The sequence below is a fragment of the Symsagittifera roscoffensis genome, chromosome 7 (assembly GCF_963678635.1).
Source record: "Symsagittifera roscoffensis chromosome 7, txSymRosc1.1, whole genome shotgun sequence".
Taxonomy (NCBI): domain Eukaryota; kingdom Metazoa; phylum Xenacoelomorpha; order Acoela; family Convolutidae; genus Symsagittifera; species Symsagittifera roscoffensis.
The window spans coordinates 41,183,967-41,205,211 of record NC_087068.1 but is presented as its reverse complement, the minus strand read 5'-3'; the positions used below and the strand labels follow the sequence as shown (position 1 = coordinate 41,205,211).

Sequence of the window (21,245 nt, the reverse complement as noted above, 5' to 3'; positions counted from 1 at the left end):
AAGTATTTTGAACTTTATCGTTCCTGCTCTGATATCCGTAGTTCTAGTAGGTTTGTAACTTCCTTCTCCAGTGTCATTTTCCTCTTTGTTTCTTGATTCCTTTGTCTTTGTTTCGGAGAGTAATTTTCTGAATGAATATCCTTTACCGATTGATCAGCATTTGCTTATTAAATTTTTTCGAACATTTAATTGATCGTCATTCCGCCATCAGAAGTTTAGTAAAAAGTCTATCACAACAACTAGGCGATATTGTTTTAGGATATTTTTAAGCATAGTTAATAGGAAAAGATTCGGTGATATATTACAATAGGTGGTAATTTTGACTAGAGAGCATATATTAAATTTGAGATGTACAATGCAAAATATAGTCAAAACATCTAGAATCACTTGTACTAACGCTAAGATAGTTTTTCTAAATAAATTACTCTGCCAAATGAAATGTTATTCAAAAATTCACATTTAACACTTCTTTTGCCTAAAAAGTTGGCTTTTGAAATAATTTTTAAATAATGAGTGAAGTATAACAAAAAGCGATCGAGCTATCGAAGTTGAAGCAACCACCTATTGTAATATATCACCACACATTCTTGTTTAGATTCCAATTTGAATCAATTTGGCTTTTAAGAAACTTAATCAAAAAGATCAATGGCTATTTGAAACATTGTAGTTTGTTTTTCACTACTAATAATAGGTTAAGTGATAATTCAACGGGGACGGGGACCTAACACAACGGTTAGGCAAATCTGAATTTTACCTAGTAACGATTATCTACCCTTCTCCATTGCTATAGGGTGGAGGGTGATGGCTTGGTTAAAGAACTTTTTTTTCACCTTAAAACTAACAATTTATTCTCAGAAGGTCGGAGTAATAATCTCAGTATAGTTTCAGTTTCTAAGATGGTCAGAAATACAGTTTTCTTTGTTGGTGGTGTTTGGTGTGCTGTATGTTCGCAAGTAGCGCCAACTCATTGCTATCAGAAAATATACAACGGATAATTTACTATCGCTTTCGTACGTATTTCTGAGGAATTCAAATGGTTACTGGTGCTGTAATTTAATTCCTTTTCTATCTATGCAGTGTTGTAGAACGAGCCTTATGCGTCTAAAAACAAAATTGTACATTTCTGAGAAATAGTTCAATGTTTAAAAATACGTGCTGTTGAATTTACTTTGTGCGATCAGTTAGATATTAAACTACGTCGGGTGAAAAAAGCATATTTTAAGAAGTTGGAGTTATAGTTCTAGAAACGTCTCAAAATGTAAGAGTTTGCGTTCAGTTTTTATTCAATCAATCTGAAAGCTAAAAACAGCTAAATTCTTGAAGAAGTTAAAGCATTGAGTCGACGAAAACCCGGACGAAAAGAGTCGGAACAAACAAACTTCATTTCTAGGTTGACTGTTATTGTTTGTCATCTAAGTTAATTGTCCTGACTGTTCTCATGGGGACAAACTATTGATTCTGCTCTGTAAACTGAAAAGAGACTGCTAGTTAACTCACCTGTGCGCAATCATTTCGTGTTATTTTCAATCGTATCAGCTGAGTGTTGAGTGAGTTGTGGTGTTGTGGGCCATCTCTTGATCTAGTTTGATCATGCCGAAAGGGGGAAACAGAGGCAGAGGAGGAGGAGGAGGAGGAAATTATCAGCAGGATAATCAAAACACAAGTGAGTAGTTCATACTATCGTAGTTCTGCTGCTTTAGAAAAAAATGTTTTCATTTATCATGTGTGTGTGTATCACAAAAGAAACCGTTTTAATCGCTTTTCAAGAAAAAAGTCAACTTGGAACACGAACTGAGCACTTTCAGGATGTAAACTAGTAGATTAGTAGAGTTGCGGGCTGGGGGGGGGGGGGGAGCGCTCAACAGTGCCGAAACTGAAAATGTGTTCAACAGAGTCGAAAATGAAGATATTCGAAAATGAGTTCCGTTGGCGAGTTGTTGATAATTTGTTTGGTGACCGGAAAATAAGGCGACAGCCGTTAAGGCGAAAACCGTTTTTGATGGGACTTAAACGACAAGGCGAAATGATTGTTTTAACACGCGAATTGCATTTCTGAGAACTACAAAACGCAAAATGATTGTTTTGAGCAGGGCATATCAAAATACTATTGCAATATTATTGCTTTCCGAATTTTTTGGCAATAAAATTTTTTTTTTTCACATTTGCTATATATAATATTGCAATATATTGCAATACTTCCGAGAAAAAAAAATGCAAGAAACAATGAATTGGAAACAACTATAAAAATTATTTTTGTCAAAACATTCTTTCACGGTATTAATGTCCCAAAATTTATGATTGTAATGAAGAGAAAATTGCATTTCCAGATTAGCAGGCAGCATACTTTTCCGATAATCATTATAAGCATAACCAGCTTTGCTGAAAAATCTTTCGGGAATATTTGAAGTCGGTGTAATAAATTCCGTTCTCATGAATCTGCAACTGGTCGACAACTGAAGTTTTCGTTTTTTGAGAGCATTGTTTGCAAAATCATCATCTTCCGTACTGGAAGTATCGGACGGGGCGACCAATAATTGAAGTGGTTCTGCGGCCTCCAATTCAATGTACGTCAATTCACCGGCTTTACCATTCTGAATTTTGATAATGGCGTTTTCAAATTAATTGTCTTCTTTTTGACCTAAATAACGAACTGTTTCCGGAAACTTTTCAAGAAAAAGATCGAATAAGTAGCGAACATCAGCTATAGTAGTCGAATTAGCTTGTAATTCAATGCAAGTTGAGTTGAATATCTTCAATTTGACTAGAAGAGAAATTGCATTTTTTTTCTTGAATTGGGGTCAATAGCATATCGTGCAAATTTTCATTCCCAAAACTTGACTGATAAAATGCTTATTTTCCAAATAACGAGAAAGCATATTGTATACACTGGACCATCGTGTAGGTGCCCGCAGTACCGGAGAAAGGTTCGTTAACGCACGTAATTTTCCCGCCATTTTTAGCTGGCGCAGTCTGACCATCATGGCGTGAATTCGATCAATAATATCGGAAAACTCCGAACAAAACTCACCCGACCGCCAGGTTTAGTTTGAGAAGCACAACCTAACATTGGAACTCCAAGTAACTCTGCAACTTTTTCGTTAATCGAGCAGTTGTCTGAAATTATGCAAGTGATGCAAACCATCTTTTTTCTGTAAACTTTTGTCACTACCCAGTTAATGAAATTAACGTGTTGATCTGCCCCGAAATTTGTTTCATCAATAAAGGGGGAAAAAGCTAGTAATGTGTTTTCAGGATCCCCTAGCCCGGTGCTGTAACTAGCAAATAACCCAATACAATGTGTTGTTCCCGCAGACCAGCCGTCCATAATTAATGCAAATTTCTCTGAAAGTCTGGAAGCGACTTTTTCTTCTACTCTTTTCGCAATGCATTCCATGTATTTTTTGAGAGAATTAACTGAAATTTTTGGTAATTTCGACTATTTGCGGGTACAAACCTCTTCAACGAAACTGAATGGCTTCAGATGAATTGCAACCCAATCAACTCATCCATGAATATTCTTGGTTTTCTCGGAATGACCTGATATTGTTCGATAGAAATTGGTAATATTCTGCTGGTTTAAGTTTCCATCTAAAGGGGTTTCTTTTAACAGTTTGTATTCTTCTTGATGTGAATGCTCAATGTGATCAATCAAGTTTTGCCACCCCGATTTGTCTTTGCGAGTTCTTTGATTCCCACATTTACATTCATATCTGTCGTTTTCACAAGGCAGAAGAGAATAAAACGTAAGAGTAATTTCCTTATTTGATCTGTACTTAACTTTAGCTGTCATTTTGATGTGAACCATAAAATATGTACTTGGACACGTGTAATATGTGCAATTTGCAACGTTAGCCAATTGCATTCGAGCTAACCAGACAAGCAGTCGCCACGCAATTATGCCGTGCCAGGTATAAATGGCGGGAAAATTACGTGCATTTAACCTAAACGCTGCTTTATTAATCAATTTAAGTGTTGCAATACATCTGAAGCCATTCAGTTTCGTTGAAGAGGTTCGTACCCGAAAATATTCGAATTTACCAGAAATTTCAGTTAACTCTCAAAAAGTACATAGAATGCATTGCAAAAAGAGTAGAAGAAAAAGTCACTTCTAGAGAAATTTGCATTAATTATGGACGGCTGGTCTGCGGGAACAACACATTTCTTTGGGTTATTTGCTAGTTACTGCAACGGGCTAGGGGATCCTGAAAGCACCTTTCTAGCTTTTTCCCCTTTATTGATGAAACAAATTTCGGGTCAGATCAACACGTTAACTTCATTAACTGGGTAGTGACAAAAGTTAACAGAAAAGAGATGGTTTGCATCACTTGCATATTTTCAGACAACTGCTCAACTAACAAAAAAGTTGCAGAGTTACTTGGACTTCCAATGTTAGGTTGGGCTTCTCACAAACTAAACCTGGCGGTCGGTGAGTTTTGTTCGGAGTTTTCGGACATTATTGATCGAATTCACGCCATGATGGTCAGACTGCGCCAGCTAAAAATGGCGGGAAAACTACGTGCGTTAACGAACTTTTTTCCGGTACTGTGGGCACCTACACGATGGTCCAGTGTATACAATATGCTTTCTCGTTATGTGGAAATTAAGCATTTTATCAGTCAAGTTTTTGGCAATGAAAATTTGCACGATATGCTATTGACCCCAATTCAAGAAAAAAATGCAATTTCTCTTCTAATCAAATTGAAGATATTCAACTCAACTTGCATTGAATTACAAGCTAATTCGACTACTATAGCTGATGTTCGCTACTTATTCGATCTTTTTCTTGAAAAGTTTCCGGAAACAGTTCGTTATTTAGGTCAAAAAGAAGACAATTAATTTGAAAACGCCATTATCAAAATTCAGAATGGTAAAGCCGGTGAATTGACGTACAATGAATTGGAGGCCGCAAAACCACTTCAATTATTGGTCGCCCCGTCCGATACTTCCAGTACGGAAGATGATGATTTTGCAAAAAATGCTCTCCAAAAACGAAAACTTCAGTTGTCGACCAGTTGCAGATTCATGAGAACGGAATTTATTACACCGACTTCAAATATTCCCGAAAGATTTTTCAGCAAAGCTGGTTATGTTTATAATGATTATCGAAAAAGTATGCTGCCTGCTAATCTAGAAATGCAACTTTTTCTTCATTACAATCATAATTTGGGACATTAATACCGTGAAAGAATGTGTTGACAAAAATATTTTTTATAGTTGTTTCCAATTCATTGTTTCTTGCATTTTTCTTCTCGGAAGTATTGCAATATATTGCAATATTGTATTGCAAATGTGAAAAAAAAACAATATTTTATTGCCAAAAAATTCGCAAAGCAATAATATTGCAATAGTATTTTGATATGCCCTGCTCAGGAATACAAAACAGTAATTTTAACAATTAGACAGGCATCAACCATTTTCTCCCGTGTTCTGGTCAAAATTATGCAGCTAAATGAGAAAATAACTCGGCTAAAATTCTCCTATGTAGGTGGTTCGCTATCTGTCAAAACTTGTAGCAGTGTATTGTGGAGTACTGTAAACTTACTGTGGAGCTAGTGTTTTAGTACAAACTTTCTTTTTTTCCAACCTAAAGCGCAAATATTGGTGCGGCACCCCCATAATGGTGGGGCACCTTTACAGTTTTTTAATAGCATGTGCTTTGACATTCGAATAGTAATAAATTAACACAGTTGGTGCATTTTTATATCGTAAAATGGAGCGAAAAAAAACCTTTATTTTCTACTAACATCACAATAGAAAATGGATTTCAGAAATTTTCTAACTCAATATATCTTGCAATTTTTTGAAATGCGTAATTTATACATAATGTGGCCATATGTTTTGCGATTTATTTTATGCAAAATTATTGTGGATGCCTTCAGTTGGTTATATTCCAAATTATTAATGGCAAAATTGAGTGTATTTGTATTTGGTGCTGAATCGCTTGGCAATTCTTTAGCATTTGTAGCTGCTTTATTCGTGACTAGTGTTTGTCGGTTGCTAAGCTTGAGTGGCTGAAGGGATAGTGCGCGAGATTCAAATTTTCTTGGTTGCAGTTGTTCGCAGAATCGAATCCTACAGGTAGCTGAGTTTTTGCTAATTCGAGGCTTGTTTCTACTTTTTATTTAATTTGATAGAGCTGCATTTTGGTCTTGTTCTCGCAAATGTATGCGAAGAGCAGTTTTTCCCCTGTGTACTTTTTCCAATCTGTATTTTTTCTAGTACTCAATAAATTTCGTCTCTCCCGGGCTGAGGTTTTGACTCGTGATTCAGTCGACACGGTCGAACGATGTCCGATTTTCGTCGCAAATTCAGACGGTCGAATGCTGGCTATAGTTGAACAAAGGCCGGAGTCATGAGTCGGACAGGGTCGAGTCATGGGTCGAACAGTGTCGAATAATGGGTCGAACAAGGTCGAATGAATAGGTACAAATCATGGGTCGAACAGGGTCAAATCATTTGTTGAACGGAGTCAATCATGAGTCGAACAGTGTCGAATCATTTGTTGAACGGAGTCAATCATTAGTCGAACAGGGTCGAATCATAAGTCGAACGGTCAAATCATGAGGCGAACAGTGTCGAATCATGAGTCGAATAGTGTTGAACAGGGTCGAATCATGAGTCAAACGGGTTCGAATCAGGGTCGAGCGAGCAGGGGCAAACCATGGGTCGAGTAGGGTCAACTCATTAGTTGAGCGACAAATTATGGGTCAAACTATTGATTTAGTCGAACGGAGTGAATCATGCACCGATAGGGTCGAATGATTACCAAATTAAAAAATGCAAGACTGTTAACGGAGAATTCTTGAACGATCCCTTAATTTCCGAATGACTTTTTGCTTTCGGAGACAACTAAAGATAAAAAGAGCACTACGAGACAAACTACATCTACTTAAGGTAAATTTAAAGAACATGGAAAAAGCGATAAACATGTACATGGCTTTTAACATCTCAATGGCCACTGTTGAATTCCTTCTCTACAAACCATTCTTCGCCTCACGTGGAAAAAACGGAATTCATTGCCAGTGTTGCGATTTATTACTTGCAAAATTAGTGTGGATGCCTTCAGTTTGTTATATTCCAAATTATTAATGGCAAAATTGAGTGTATTTGTATTTGGTGCTGAATCGCATTGGCAATTTTTTAGCATATGTAGCTGCTTTATTCGTGACTAGTGTTTGTCGGTTGCTAAGCTTGAGTGGCTGAAGGGCTAGTGCGTGAGACTCAAAATTTCTTGGTTGCAGTAGGTCACAGATTCGAATCCTACAGGTAGCCGAGTTTTTGCTAATTCGAGGCTTGTTTCTACTTTTTATTTAATTTGATAGAGCTGCTTTTTGGTCTTGTTCTCGCAAATGTATGCGAAGAGCAGTTTTGCCCCTGTGTACTTTTTCCAATCTGTATTTTTTCTAGTACTCAATAAATTTCGTCTCTCCCGGGCTGAGGTTTTTGACTCGTGATTCAGTCGACACGGTCGAACGATGTCCGATTTTCGTCGCAAATTCAGACGGTCGAATGCTGGCTATAGTCGAACAAAGGCCCGAGTCATGAGTCGGACAGGGTCGAGTCATGGGTCGAATAGTGTCGAATAATGGGTCGAATCATGGGTCGAATGAATAGGTACAAATCATGGGTCGAATAGGATCAAATCATTTGTTGAACGGAGTCAATCATGAGTCGAACAGGGTCGAATCATTTGTTGAACGGAGTCAATCATTAGTCGAACAGGGTCGAATCATCAGTCGAACGGTCAAATCATGAGGCGAACAGTGTCGAATCATGAGTCGAATAGTGTTGAACAGGGTCGAATCATGAGTCAAACGGGTTCGAATCAGGGTCAAGCGAGCAGGGGCAAACCATGGGTCGAGTAGGGTCAACTCATTAGTTGAGCGACAAATTATGGGTCAAACTATTGATTTAGTCGAACGGAGTGAATCATGCACCGATAGGGTCGAATGATTACCAAATTAAAAAATGCAAGACTGTAAACGGAGACTTCTTGAACGATCCCTTAATTTCCGAAAGACTTTTTGCTTTCGGAGACAACTAAAGATAAAAAGAGAGCACTACGAGACAAACTACATCTACTTAAGGTAAATTTAAAGAACATGGAAAAAGCGATAAACATGTACATGGCTTTTAACATCTCAATGGCCACTGTTGAATTGCTTCTCTACAAACCATTCTTCGCCTCACGTGGAAAAAACGGAAATCATTGCCAGTGTTGCGATTTATTACATGCAAAATTAGTGTGGATGCCTTCAGTTTGTTAAATTCCAAATTATTAATGGCAAAATTGAGTGTATTTGTATTTGGTGCTGAATCGCATTGGCAATTTTTTAGCATATGTAGCTGCTTTATTCGTGAATAGTGTTTGTCGGTTGCTAAGCTTGAGTGGCTGAAGGGCTAGTGCGTGAGACTCAAAATTTCTTGGTTGAAATAGGTCACAGATTCGAATCCTACAGGTAGCCGAGTTTTTGCTAATTCGAGGCTTGTTTCTACTTTTTAATTAATTTGATAGAGCTGCATTTTGGTCTTGTTCTCGGTAATGTATGCGAAGAGCAGTTTTGCCCCTGTGTACTTTTTCCAATCTGTATTTTTTCTAGTACTCAATAAATTTCGTCTCTCCCGGGCTGAGGTTTTTGACTCGTGATTCGACCCACACGGTAGAACTGTGTCCGATTTTCGTCGCAAATGAAGACGTTCGAATGATGGCTATAGTCGAACAAAATCGATTAATTAATGCAAATTTCTCTGAAAGTCTGGAAGCGACTTTTTCTTCTACTCTTTTCGCAATGCATTCCATGTATTTTTTGAGAGAATTAACTGAAATTTTTGGTAAATTCGACTATTTTCGGGTACCAACCTCTTCAACGAAACTGAATGGCTTCAGATGAATTGCAACCCAATCAACCCTTCCATGAATATTCTTGGTTTTCTCGGAATGACCTGATATTGTTCGATAGAAATTGGTAATATTCTGCTGGTTTAAGTTTCCATCTAAAGGGGTTTCTTTTAACAGTTTGTATTCTTCTTGATGTGAATGCTCAATGTGATCAATCAAGTTTTGCCACCCCGATTTGTCTTTGCGAGTTCTTTGATTCCCACATTTACATTCATATCTGTCGTTTTCACAAGGCAGAAGAGAATAAAACGTAAGAGTAATTTCCTTATTTGATCTGTACTTAACTTTAGCCGTCATTTTGATGTGAACCATAAAATATGTACTTGGACACGTGTAATATGTGCAATTTGCAACGTTAGCCAATTGCATTCGAGCTAACCAGACAAGCAGTCGCCACGCAATTATGCCGTGCCAGCTATAAATGGCGGGAAAATTACGTGCATTTAACCTAAACGCTGCTTTATTAATCAATTTAAGTGTTGCAATACATCTGAAGCCATTCAGTTTCGTTGAAGAGGTTCGTACCCGAAAATATTCGAATTTACCAGAAATTTCAGTTAACTCTCAAAAAGTACATAGAATGCATTGCAAAAAGAGTAGAAGAAAAAGTCACTTCTAGAGAAATTTGCATTAATTATGGACGGCTGGCCTGCGGGAACAACACATTTTATTGGGTTATTTGCTAGTTACTGCAACGGGCTAGGGGATCCTGAAAGCACATTACTAGCTTTTTCCCCTTTATTGATGAAACAAATTTCGGGTCAGATCAACACGTTAACTTCATTAACTGGGTAGTGACAAAAGTTAACAGAAAAGAGATGGTTTGCATCACTTGCAAAATTTCAGACAACTGCTCAACTAACAAAAAAGTTGCAGAGTTACTTGGACTTCCAATGTTAGGTTGGGCTTCTCACAAACTGAACCTGGCGGTCGGTGAGTTTTGTTCGGAGTTTTCGGACATTATTGATCGAATTCACGCCATGATGGTCAGACTGCGCCAGCTGAAAATGGCGGGAAAACTACGTGCGTTAACGAACTTTTCTCCGGTACTGCGTGCACCTACACGATGGTCCAGTGTATACAATATGCTTTCTCGTTATGTAGAAATTAAGCATTTTATCAGTCAAGTTTTTGGCAATGAAAATTTGCACGATATGCTATTGACCCCAATTCAAGAAAAAAATGCAATTTCTCTTCTAATCAAATTGAAGATATTCAACTCAACTTGCATTGAATTACAAGCTATTTCGACTACTATAGCTGATGTTCGCTACTTATTCGATCTTTTTCTTGAAAAGTTTCCGGAAACAGTTCGTTATTTAGGTGAAAAAGAAGACAATTAATTTGAAAACGCCATTATCAAAATTCAGAATGGTAAAGCCGGTGAATTGACGTACAATGAATTGGAGGCCGCAAAACCACTTCAATTATTGGTCGCCCCGTCCGATACTTCCAGTACGGAAGATGATGATTTTGCAAAAAATGCTCTCAAAAAACGAAAACTTCAGTTGTCGACCAGTTGCAGATTCATGAGAACGGAATTTATTACACCGACTTCAAATATTCCCGAAAGATTTTTCAGCAAAGCTGGTTATGTTTATAATGATTATCGAAAAAGTATGCTGCCTGCTAATCTAGAAATGCAACTTTTTCTTCATTACAATCTTAATTTGGGACATTAATACCGTGAAAGAATGTGTTGACAAAAATATTTTTTATAGTTGTTTCCAATTCATTGTTTCTTGCATTTTTCTTCTCGGAAGTATTGCAATATATTGCAATATTGTATTGCAAATGTGAAAAAAAAACAATATTTTATTGCCAAAAAATTCGCAAAGCAATAATATTGCAATAGTATTTTGATATGCCCTGCTCAGGAATACAAAACAGTAATTTTAACAATTAGACAGGCATCAACCATTTTCTCCCGTGTTCTGGTCAAAATTATGCAGCTAAATGAGAAAATAACTCGGCTAAAATTCTCCTATGTAGGTGGTTCGCTATCTGTCAAAACTTGTAGCAGTGTATTGTGCAGTACTGTAAACTTACTGTGGAGCTAGTGTTTTAGTACAAACTTTCTTTTTTTCCAACCTAAAGCGCAAATATTGGTGCGGCACCCCCATAATGGTGGGGCACCTTTACAGTTTTTTAATAGCATGTGCTTTGACATTCGAATAGTAATAAATTAACACAGTTGGTGCATTTTTATATCATAAAATGAAGCGAAAAAAAAACCTTTATTTTCTACCAACATCACAATAGAAAATGGATTTCAGAAATTTTCTAACTCAATATATCTTGCAATTTTTTGAAATGCGTAATTTATATATAATGTGGCCATATGTTTTGCGATTTATTTCATGCAAAATTATTGTGGATGCCTTCAGTTGGTTATATTCCAAAATATTAATAGCAAAATTGAGTGTATTTGTATTTGGTGCTGAATCGCATTGGCAATTCTTTAGCGTTTGTAGCTGCTTTATTCGTGACTAGTGTTTGTCGGTTGCTAAGCTTGAGTGGCTGAAGGGATAGTGCGCGAGATTCAATTTTTCTTGGTTGCAGTTGTTCGCAGATTCGAATCCTACAGGTAGCCGAGTTTTTGCTAATTCGAGGCTTGTTTCTACTTTTTATTTAATTTGATAGAGCTGCATTTTGGTCTTGTTCTCGCAAATGTATGCGAAGAGCAGTTTTGCCCCTGTGTACTTTTTCCAATCTGTATTTTTTCTAGTACTCAATAAATTTCGTCTCTCCCGGGCTGAGGTTTTTGACTCGTGATTCAGTCGACACGGTCGAACGATGTCCGATTTTCGTCGCAAATTCAGACGGTCGAATGCTGGCTATAGTTGAACAAAGGCCGGAGTCTTGAGTCGGACAGGGTCGAGTCATGGGTCGAACAGTGTCGAATAATGGGTCGAACAAGGTCGAATCATGGGTCGAATGAATAGGTACAAATCATGGGTCGAACAGGGTCAAATCATGGGTCGAACAGGGTCAAATCATTTGTTGAACGGAGTCAATCATGAGTCGAACAGGGTCGAATCATTTGTTGAACGGAGTCAATCATTAGTCGAACAGGGTCGAATCATAAGTCGAACGGTCAAATCATGAGGCGAACAGTGTCGAATCATGAGTCGAATAGTGTTGAACAGGGTCGAATCATGAGTCAAACGGGTTCGAATCAGGGTCGAGTGAGCAGGGGCAAACCATGGGTAGAGTAGGGTCAACTCATTAGTTGAGCGACAATTTATGGGTCAAACTATTGATTTAGTCGAACGGAGTGAATCATGCACCGATAGGGTCGAATGATTACCAAATTAAAAAATGCAAGACTAAACGGAGACAACTAAAGATAAAAAGAGAGCACTACGAGACAAATTACATCTACTTAAGGTAAATTTAAAGAACATGGAAAAAGCGATAAACATGTACATGGCTTTTAACATCTCAATGGCCACTGTTGAATTGCTTCTCTACAAACCATTCTTCGCCTCACGTGGAAAAAACGGAATTCATTGCCAGTGTTGCGATTTATTACATGCAAAATTAGTGTGGATGCCTTCAGTTTGTTATATTCCAAATTATTAATGGCAAAATTGAGTGTATTTGTATTTGGTGCTGAATCGCATTGGCAATTTTTTAGCATATGTAGCTGCTTATTCGTGACTAGTGTTTGTCGGTTGCTATGCTTGAGTGGCTGAAGGGCTAGTGCGTGAGACTCAAAATTTCTCTCGCACTAGCCCTTCAGGCTTGTTTTTGCTAATTCGAGGCTTGTTTCTACTTTTTATTTAATTTGATAGAGCTGCATTTTGGTCTTGTTCTCGCAAATGTATGCGAAGAGCAGTTTTGCCCCTGTGTACTTTTTCCAATCTGTATTTTTTCTAGTACTCAATAAATTTCGTCTCTCCCGGGCTGAGGTTTTTGACTCGTGATTCAGTCGACACGGTCGAACAATGTCCGATTTTCGTCGCAAATTCAGACGGTCGAATGCTGGCTATAGTTGAACAAAGGCCCGAGTCATGAATCGGACAGGGTCGAGTCATGGGTCGAACAGTGTCGAATAATGGGTCGAACAAGGTCGAATCATGGGTCGAATGAATAGGTACAAATCATGGGTCGAACAGGGTCAAATCATTTGTTGAACGGAGTCAATCATGAGTCGAACAGGGTCGAATCATTTGTTGAACGGAGTCAATCATTAGTCGAACAGGGTCGAATCATAAGTCGAACGGTCAAATCATGAGGCGAACAGTGTCGAATCATGAGTCGAATAGTGTTGAACAGGGTCGAATCATGAGTCAAACGGGTTCGAATCAGGGTCGAGCGAGCAGGGGCAAACCATGGGTCGAGTAGGGTCAACTCATTAGTTGAGCGACAAATTATGGGTCAAACTATTGATTTAGTCGAACGGAGTGAATCATGCACCGATAGGGTCGAATGATTACCAAATTAAAAAATGCAAGACTGTAAACGGAGACTTCTTGAACGATCCCTTAATTTCCGAAAGACTTCTTGCTTTCGGAGACAACTAAAGATAAAAAGAGAGCACTACGAGACAAACTACATCTACTTAAGGTAAATTTAAAGAACATGGAAAAAGCGATAAACATGTACATGGCTTTTAACATCTCAATGGCCACTGTTGAATTGCTTCTCTACAAACCATTCTTCGCCTCACGTGGAAAAAACGGAATTCATTGCCAGTGTTGCGATTTATTACATGCAAAATTAGTGTGGATGCCTTCAGTTTGTTAAATTCCAAATTATTAATGGCAAAATTGAGTGTATTTGTATTTGGTGCTGAATCGCATTGGCAATTTTTTAGCATATGTAGCTGCTTATTCGTGACTAGTGTTTGTCGGTTGCTATGCTTGAGTGGCTGAAGGGCTAGTGCGTGAGACTCAAAATTTCTCTCGCACTAGCCCTTCAGGCTTGTTTTTGCTAATTCGAGGCTTGTTTCTACTTTTTATTTAATTTGATAGAGCTGCATTTTGGTCTTGTTCTCGCAAATGTATGCGAAGAGCAGTTTTGCCCCTGTGTACTTTTTCCAATCTGTATTTTTTCTAGTACTCAATAAATTTCGTCTCTCCCGGGCTGAGGTTTTTGACTCGTGATTCAGTCGACACGGTCGAACAATGTCCGATTTTCGTCGCAAATTCAGACGGTCGAATGCTGGCTATAGTTGAACAAAGGCCCGAGTCATGAATCGGACAGGGTCGAGTCATGGGTCGAACAGTGTCGAATAATGGGTCGAACAAGGTCGAATCATGGGTCGAATGAATAGGTACAAATCATGGGTCGAACAGGGTCAAATCATTTGTTGAACGGAGTCAATCATGAGTCGAACAGGGTCGAATCATTTGTTGAACGGAGTCAATCATTAGTCGAACAGGGTCGAATCATAAGTCGAACGGTCAAATCATGAGGCGAACAGTGTCGAATCATGAGTCGAATAGTGTTGAACAGGGTCGAATCATGAGTCAAACGGGTTCGAATCAGGGTCGAGCGAGCAGGGGCAAACCATGGGTCGAGTAGGGTCAACTCATTAGTTGAGCGACAAATTATGGGTCAAACTATTGATTTAGTCGAACGGAGTGAATCATGCACCGATAGGGTCGAATGATTACCAAATTAAAAAATGCAAGACTGTAAACGGAGACTTCTTGAACGATCTCTTAATTTCCGAAAGACTTCTTGCTTTCGGAGACAACTAAAGATAAAAAGAGAGCACTACGAGACAAACTACATCTACTTAAGGTAAATTTAAAGAACATGGAAAAAGCGATAAACATGTACATGGCTTTTAACATCTCAATGGCCACTGTTGAATTGCTTCTCTACAAACCATTCTTCGCCTCACGTGGAAAAAACGGAATTCATTGCCAGTGTTGCGATTTATTACATGCAAAATTAGTGTGGATGCCTTCAGTTTGTTAAATTCCAAATTATTAATGGCAAAATTGAGTGTATTTGTATTTGGTGCTGAATCGCATTGGCAATTTTTTAGCATATGTAGCTGCTTTATTCGTGACTAGTGTTTGTCGGTTGCTAAGCTTGAGTGGCTGAAGGGATAGTGCGCGAGATTCAATTTTCCTTGGTTGCAGTTGTTCGCAGATTCGAATCCTACAGGTAGCCGAGTTTTTGCTAATTCGAGGCTTGTTTCGTCTTTTTATTTAATTTGATAGAGCTGCATTTTGGTCTTGTTCTCGGAAATGTATGCGAAGAGCAGTTTTGCCCCTGTGTACTTTTTCCAATCTGTATTTTTTCTAGTACTCAATAAATTTCGTCTCTCCCGGGCTGAGGTTTTTGACTCGTGATTCGACCCACACGGTAGAACTGTGTCCGATTTTCGTCGCAAATGAAGACGGTCGAATGATGGCTATAGTCGAACAAAATCGAATAATTAATGCAAATTTCTTTGAAAGTCTGGAAGCGACTTTTTCTTCTACTCTTTTCGCAATGCATTCCATGTATTTTTTGAGAGAATTATGAAATTTTTGGTAAATTCGACTATTTTCGGGTACAAACCTCTTCAACGAAACTGAATGGCTTCAGATGAATTGCAACCCAATCAACCCATCCATGAATATTCTTGGTTTTCTCGGAATGACCTGATATTGTTCGATAGAAATTGGTAATATTCTGCTTGTTTAAGTTTCCATCTAAAGGGGTTTCTTTTAACAGTTTGTATTCTTCTTGATGTGAATGCTCAATGTGATCAATCAAGTTTTGCCACCCCGATTTGTCTTTGCGAGTTCTTTGATTCCCACATTTACATTCATATCTGTCGTTTTCACAAGGCAGAAGAGAATAAAACGTAAGAGTAATTTCCTTATTTGATCTGTACTTAACTTTAGCTGTCATTTTGATGTGAACCATAAAATATGTACTTGGACACGTGTAATATATGCAATTTGCAACGTTAGCCAATTGCATTCGAGCTAACCAGACAAGCAGTCGCCACGCAATTATGCCGTGCCAGCTATAAATGGCGGGAAAATTACGTGCATTTAACCTAAACGCTGCTTTATTAATCAATTTAAGTGTTGCAATACATCTGAAGCCATTCAGTTTCGTTGAAGAGGTTCGTACCCGAAAATATTCGAATTTACCAGAAATTTCAGTTAACTCTCAAAAAGTACATAGAATGCATTGCAAAAAGAGTAGAAGAAAAAGTCACTTCTAGAGAAATTTGCATTAATTATGGACGGCTGGCCTGCGGGAACAACACATTTTATTGGGTTATTTGCTAGTTACTGCAACGGGCTAGGGGATCCCGGAGTCAATCATGAGTCGAACAGGGTCGAATCATGAGTCGAACAGTGCCGAATCATGAGTCGAATAGTGTCGAACGGGATCGAATCATGAGTCAAACGGGGTCGAATCTTGGGTTGAACGAACAGGTGCAAATTATGGGTCGCACAGGGTCAAATATTAGTCGAACGACAAATCATGGGGCGAACAGGGTCGAATCATGAGTCAAATGGGTTCGAATCCGGGTGAAGCGATCAGGGGCAAACCATGGTTCGAGCAGGGTCAACTCATTAGTGGAGCGACAATTTATGGGTCAAACTAATGATTTAGTCGAACGGAGTGAATCATGCACCGATAGGGTCGAATGATTACCAAATTAAAAAATGCAAGATTGTAAACGGAGACTTCTTGAACGATCCTTTAATTTCCGAAAGACTTTTTGCTTTCGGAGACAACTAAAGATAAAAAGAGAGCACTACGAGACAAACTACATCTACTTAAGGTAAATTTAAAGAACATGGAAAAAACGGTAAACCTATACATGGCACTTAACATCTCAATGGTCACTGTTCAATTGATTCTCTACATAAACCATTCTTCGCTTCACGTGGATAAAACGGAATTCATTGCCAGTAAAATTATGAAGATATGACATTACTACTTCAAGGTATAAGAAAAAGTTGAAAGAGTTCTTTACTAGTGAGATGCTTTTTAATCCAGTCTAAACCCATGCAAATACGTTGTGTGACTTCCGTTGTCTTAAGTTGATTTGTAATTGTTTTGTTAAAAATGGTATTGTTTTGTTTTTGCTTGCAATACTAAAATGATGCAAATTGCAAAACTAATCCAGTATACGTGTAGTTTTTAATGTGCAGTGGAATTTTTAATTTGGAATTTTCTTTGGGCGTCGAGACTTTCGAGACATACCCACTTTGTGTCGAGAAAATCGAAACGTCTGCAGGGTCGAAATTTTTAGTAAATAAAAATGTCGGTTGAGAAAGTCGAATTATATCGAACTTTGGTAGAGAACGTCAAAGCATATATGAACTGGGTCGAAAAAAGTCGAACACTTTTTGTTGTGGCGAGAAAGTCGAAACAGACCGAAATTTGGTCGAGAAAGTCAAACATACCAAAATTCGGTCGAGAAAGTTGAATTCTACCAATTTTTGGTCAAAAAAAGTCGAAACATAAGTCGAGCACCTCGACCCGGGTATTATATTTTGCTGCTGCACAGGCTGAGGTTATCGACGCATGATTCCACAAATCAATTTGTTAGCCAAAGCTTACTTTTGTCACAAAAAATGGTTTCAGTTATTTGATCTTATGCAATAATGGAGGATTCAGCCAATAAAAGCTAAAAATGATTATTGGTACATCCCTGGTTAGAGCAGTTTTTGTTGAAATTTAAACCAATTAGAGCATAGATGCATATTTGGTATTTCTGAGCAATAGAAGTGCAGCTTTTTATGGTATGATTTTGGAAAGATTTTTGGGAAAAAAAAAACGATAAATTCTGTCGCATGATTAAAGTTCTCCTCTCTCTGCTGCTCTATGAAGTTTTCTGCTCTATAAGCCAAATTCTGCCAATTCTGCTGCTATTAGCACTCTTTAGGACTTAGATTTGTTGCATTGAGATGCATGTCTCCGTTCTCTGCGCTAGGCAAATAAGACGACATGGCATTAAGACGACAAGTGAATATCAAAAAATGAAAGTTGAACTGTTCGCGAATTACATTTATCAGAAATATAATTTGAATCTTTGTGCAGCGTCGTCTTTAAGTCCTACCAAAAGCAGTTGTCGTCATAAGCAGTTGTCGTCTTATTTTTTGAACGCCCAGTTACTCGTGTAGCTTGAAAAATGTATGCGAAAACTATTTAATTTTATGAAATAAGTCGTTAAAAATGGAATCTTGTCTAGGCAATACAAGTATGTGATTGAAAGTAGTGGTGCAATATTCGTTTGAAGATAGCCTTCGAGTGATTCTCAGAAATATTCGAACATTCGCCGAACGTTCGGTATTTCATTTAAATTTTATGTACTCTTGAGAAAAAAAGGTCTAAAGTTAAATGCAGCTTTTTTCTTGATTACAGCGTTTCCAGCTGAGCTGAAAACCCGCTCTAACGGAGCAGAGCAGCTTCAATTTGTTACTAGCTGTTTGTTTTGTCGCTCGCTAGACAAAGCAATTACGCTAATTAGGGTAAAAAAACTCAATAACATGCATTTCAAATAGGAATGAGCGTTCGCAGCAGCCTTTGAAGGTTTTTCCACGAGTTCAAGTCAAACATTCGGTTGCATCACTAGTTGAAAGGGTCAGCTGGGAGGTCAAAAGTCCTTAGTTGAAGCAGGCTCGGATCTAGGAATTTCTCGAGGGGAGGGGGTGAATTTTCAAAAAAAAAATGCAAATTTCGTCGATCTTTTTTTTAGGTCGACCAAATTGATTTTCTGAGTTCTCCCAAACTACTATAAAGACCCTGGTTGGCCAAATTTTCTGCGCCGCAGACAAAATTCTGAAAAACAGGCCAAAACTAGCGTTTTCAAGCACTTGGAAAATTTCGACCAAAAAATCGCGTTTTTTGGCGCGCGCTCCCCCCTCAAAATTAGTATAGATTGGCGCCGAAATCCGCTACTGGTTGAAGTTTACAAATGTCATTAAACGAATTGTAGATTCTCAGGTTTAGAATGATTGCTGGGTGTCGGGGATCAACCGTACAATCTAACCACCCCCCCCCCCCCCCCCCCCCCTCCCCTAAGTGACCTACCGTAGAATCTCCCCCCTAGCCACGTATTAATTTTGAAAATTGATTTCGTATAAAATTTTCATTTCAATCAAAAGCGCAGAATAGACTGCTTGAGAAAACTAACTTATTTACCTATTTATACTGTTAATTAATCAAATTTTTATTCATAGTTATTTTTGAATGAATTTTTAGTTTGCCCTCAAAGTTGATATATGAAACACCAGTATTTTATCCCCCTAAATCGATTAAGGGCGAAACTGTACGGTTGTTCCGATGTCGGGACATGAGATGACAGCTGTTAAGACAACAACTTTTTTTGATGGGACTTAAAGATGACGCTTGTGAGAATAATAAACCGCTAAATTCGAACATTCCGTTTTAAATAAAACGTTCGAATTTAAGATTTAATGCTCATTTGTCCTCTCAATGTCATGTCGTCTTAATGTCGTATCGTCTTGTTTACCCAGAACCCGATATTTCGGTCCCTAGTAAAAGCATGTATGATCGTCACGCCATCTTACTGCTAAAAAAGAATGCAGTACCTCTTTCCGCAGTTTTAAGGACCCGCAGTGTTTAAAAACTATTATGCCCCCAAAACCCCGACCTATGCATTGCTGAATTTTTGAAAAAGGTCATTCGTCAAAGTGAATGATCGATCCAGGCCTTAAGTATTGTTGAATTTTAGAATGTAGTGTTACTTGCTCAACAAAAACTGGAAAACCCATGTGAGTTTGAAATACTATGTCACCAAAAAACCCATCTCTCTTCAATAAATAGTCCTCTGTTACTTTTTTCCATTGATGATTCATCGATCTGAATTTAGCAACGTTCGACTTTATAGAACAGAATATTTTATGGTTTTAATGTTTGAGTTAAACGGAACTTCTCTGATTTTTCATTGATCATGTTGTCAATTAACTGAATTGGTTTCTCCATTTTGTCAATTATGAATCAATTGACGATCTTTTTTCACCATAAGTTTTTTTAAAGTCCCAAGTGAAGATATTAAATTAAATTTGCGTGCTGCGTATAAAATGCTCTATTCTGGTCGGCTGAAAAATCGAACTCAGAACCAAGTTAACATCCTCCCCCTAAACGTATTTGGGGGAAGGATGTTATCGTGGTCCAAAAAAAACAAACATCTGAACCCGTGGTTTTGTGGGCAGCCAAAAGCAGGCGTTGAAGTCTTGGTCGGAGTCTTATGACTTTGAATGACCTTAAAACTCAAACAAAATTTTTCAAAAATGCGAGAAAAGAACTGAAATCCAGTCAAAGAAAGCAATCGCGAGGAGAAATATGCCCAGACTTTGGGAGAAAACAAAAATTAAAGATATTGATCAGCAAATTTGTAGAACTATCACAGTCGTATAACTAAGTATTATTATACTATATAAGAGTTATAGTATAAAAGTAAACAAACGATTTAAAAAAAAAACAGGAAGTCCTTTACATAAGCAGGGGCGGATCTAGGATTTTCAAAAAATTTTTCAAAAATTTTGTCGACCTTTTTTTTAGGTCGACCAATTTGGTTTTCTGAGCTCTCCCAAACCAGGAGTGCAGCCAGTATTTAGACAGCCGCGTATTCATACTGGTCAGTATTTAGACAAATACTGTATGAACCAATCAGAATCGAGAAAAAACATAAATAATCCAAAATAAATAATAATTATTTATTAATTTATTCTTTGTCTCGATTCTGATTGGTTGAAACAGCATTTGTCTAAATACTGACCAGTCTGAATACGAGGTTGTCTAAATACTGACATGTAACCCCCAAACCACTATAAAGACCATAATTAGACCAAATTTTCTGCGCCGCAGGTAAATTTTTGAAAAAAGGTAAAAAAAAAGACGTTTTTAGGCACTTTAAAAAAGTTTTGACGAAAAAATCGCGCTTTTTCGGCGCGCGCTCTCCCCTCAAAATTATTATTTATTGGCGCCACAGGCGCCTTTAGAAAAATTTAGGGGTCCGTCAGCCATAAATGGATATCTCAAAATAGTTCAAAGGGGGGACCCTTTGGGTCGGCAGGGGGTCAAATTCCTGAGGGGGGAGAGGCGTCCGCTCCCCCCCCTAAATCCGCTTCTGTATATAAGCATGAATGAGTTTTTTTACTAATGCGATTAGCGTGGGTATTTCAACTTGTTAAGGTTTTTTTTCGTTACAAAGGTTTTTTGTCCTGATTCTATTTCGACTTCCCGCAGATCTCTCCTCCAACAGACGTATTTAACTTGTAATTGTTAAATTTGTAAATCTAAATTTGTGATATTTTTCATTTAGCTCAATTCGTCGTTAAATGTCTGTTATGTCCTTATTCGTCGTAAATTGCGCTGCTCTAGGAGCGAAGAACTTCAGCTT

The 21,245-nt window shown here is 38.0% G+C and overlaps 1 protein-coding gene across 1 annotated transcript in view; it reads left to right on the top strand.

Annotated features, from left to right (window-relative positions):
• The first annotated feature begins 584 nt into the window (after positions 1-584).
• Positions 585-21,245, top strand: part of LOC134851863 (protein argonaute-2-like) — a 29,718-nt gene continuing 9,057 nt past the window's right edge. The window contains exon 1 of the mRNA XM_063868140.1: positions 585-1,663. Within this exon, the coding sequence (XP_063724210.1) occupies positions 1,591-1,663 (73 nt within the window). The 5' untranslated portion in view covers positions 585-1,590. The remainder of the gene's footprint in view (positions 1,664-21,245) is intronic.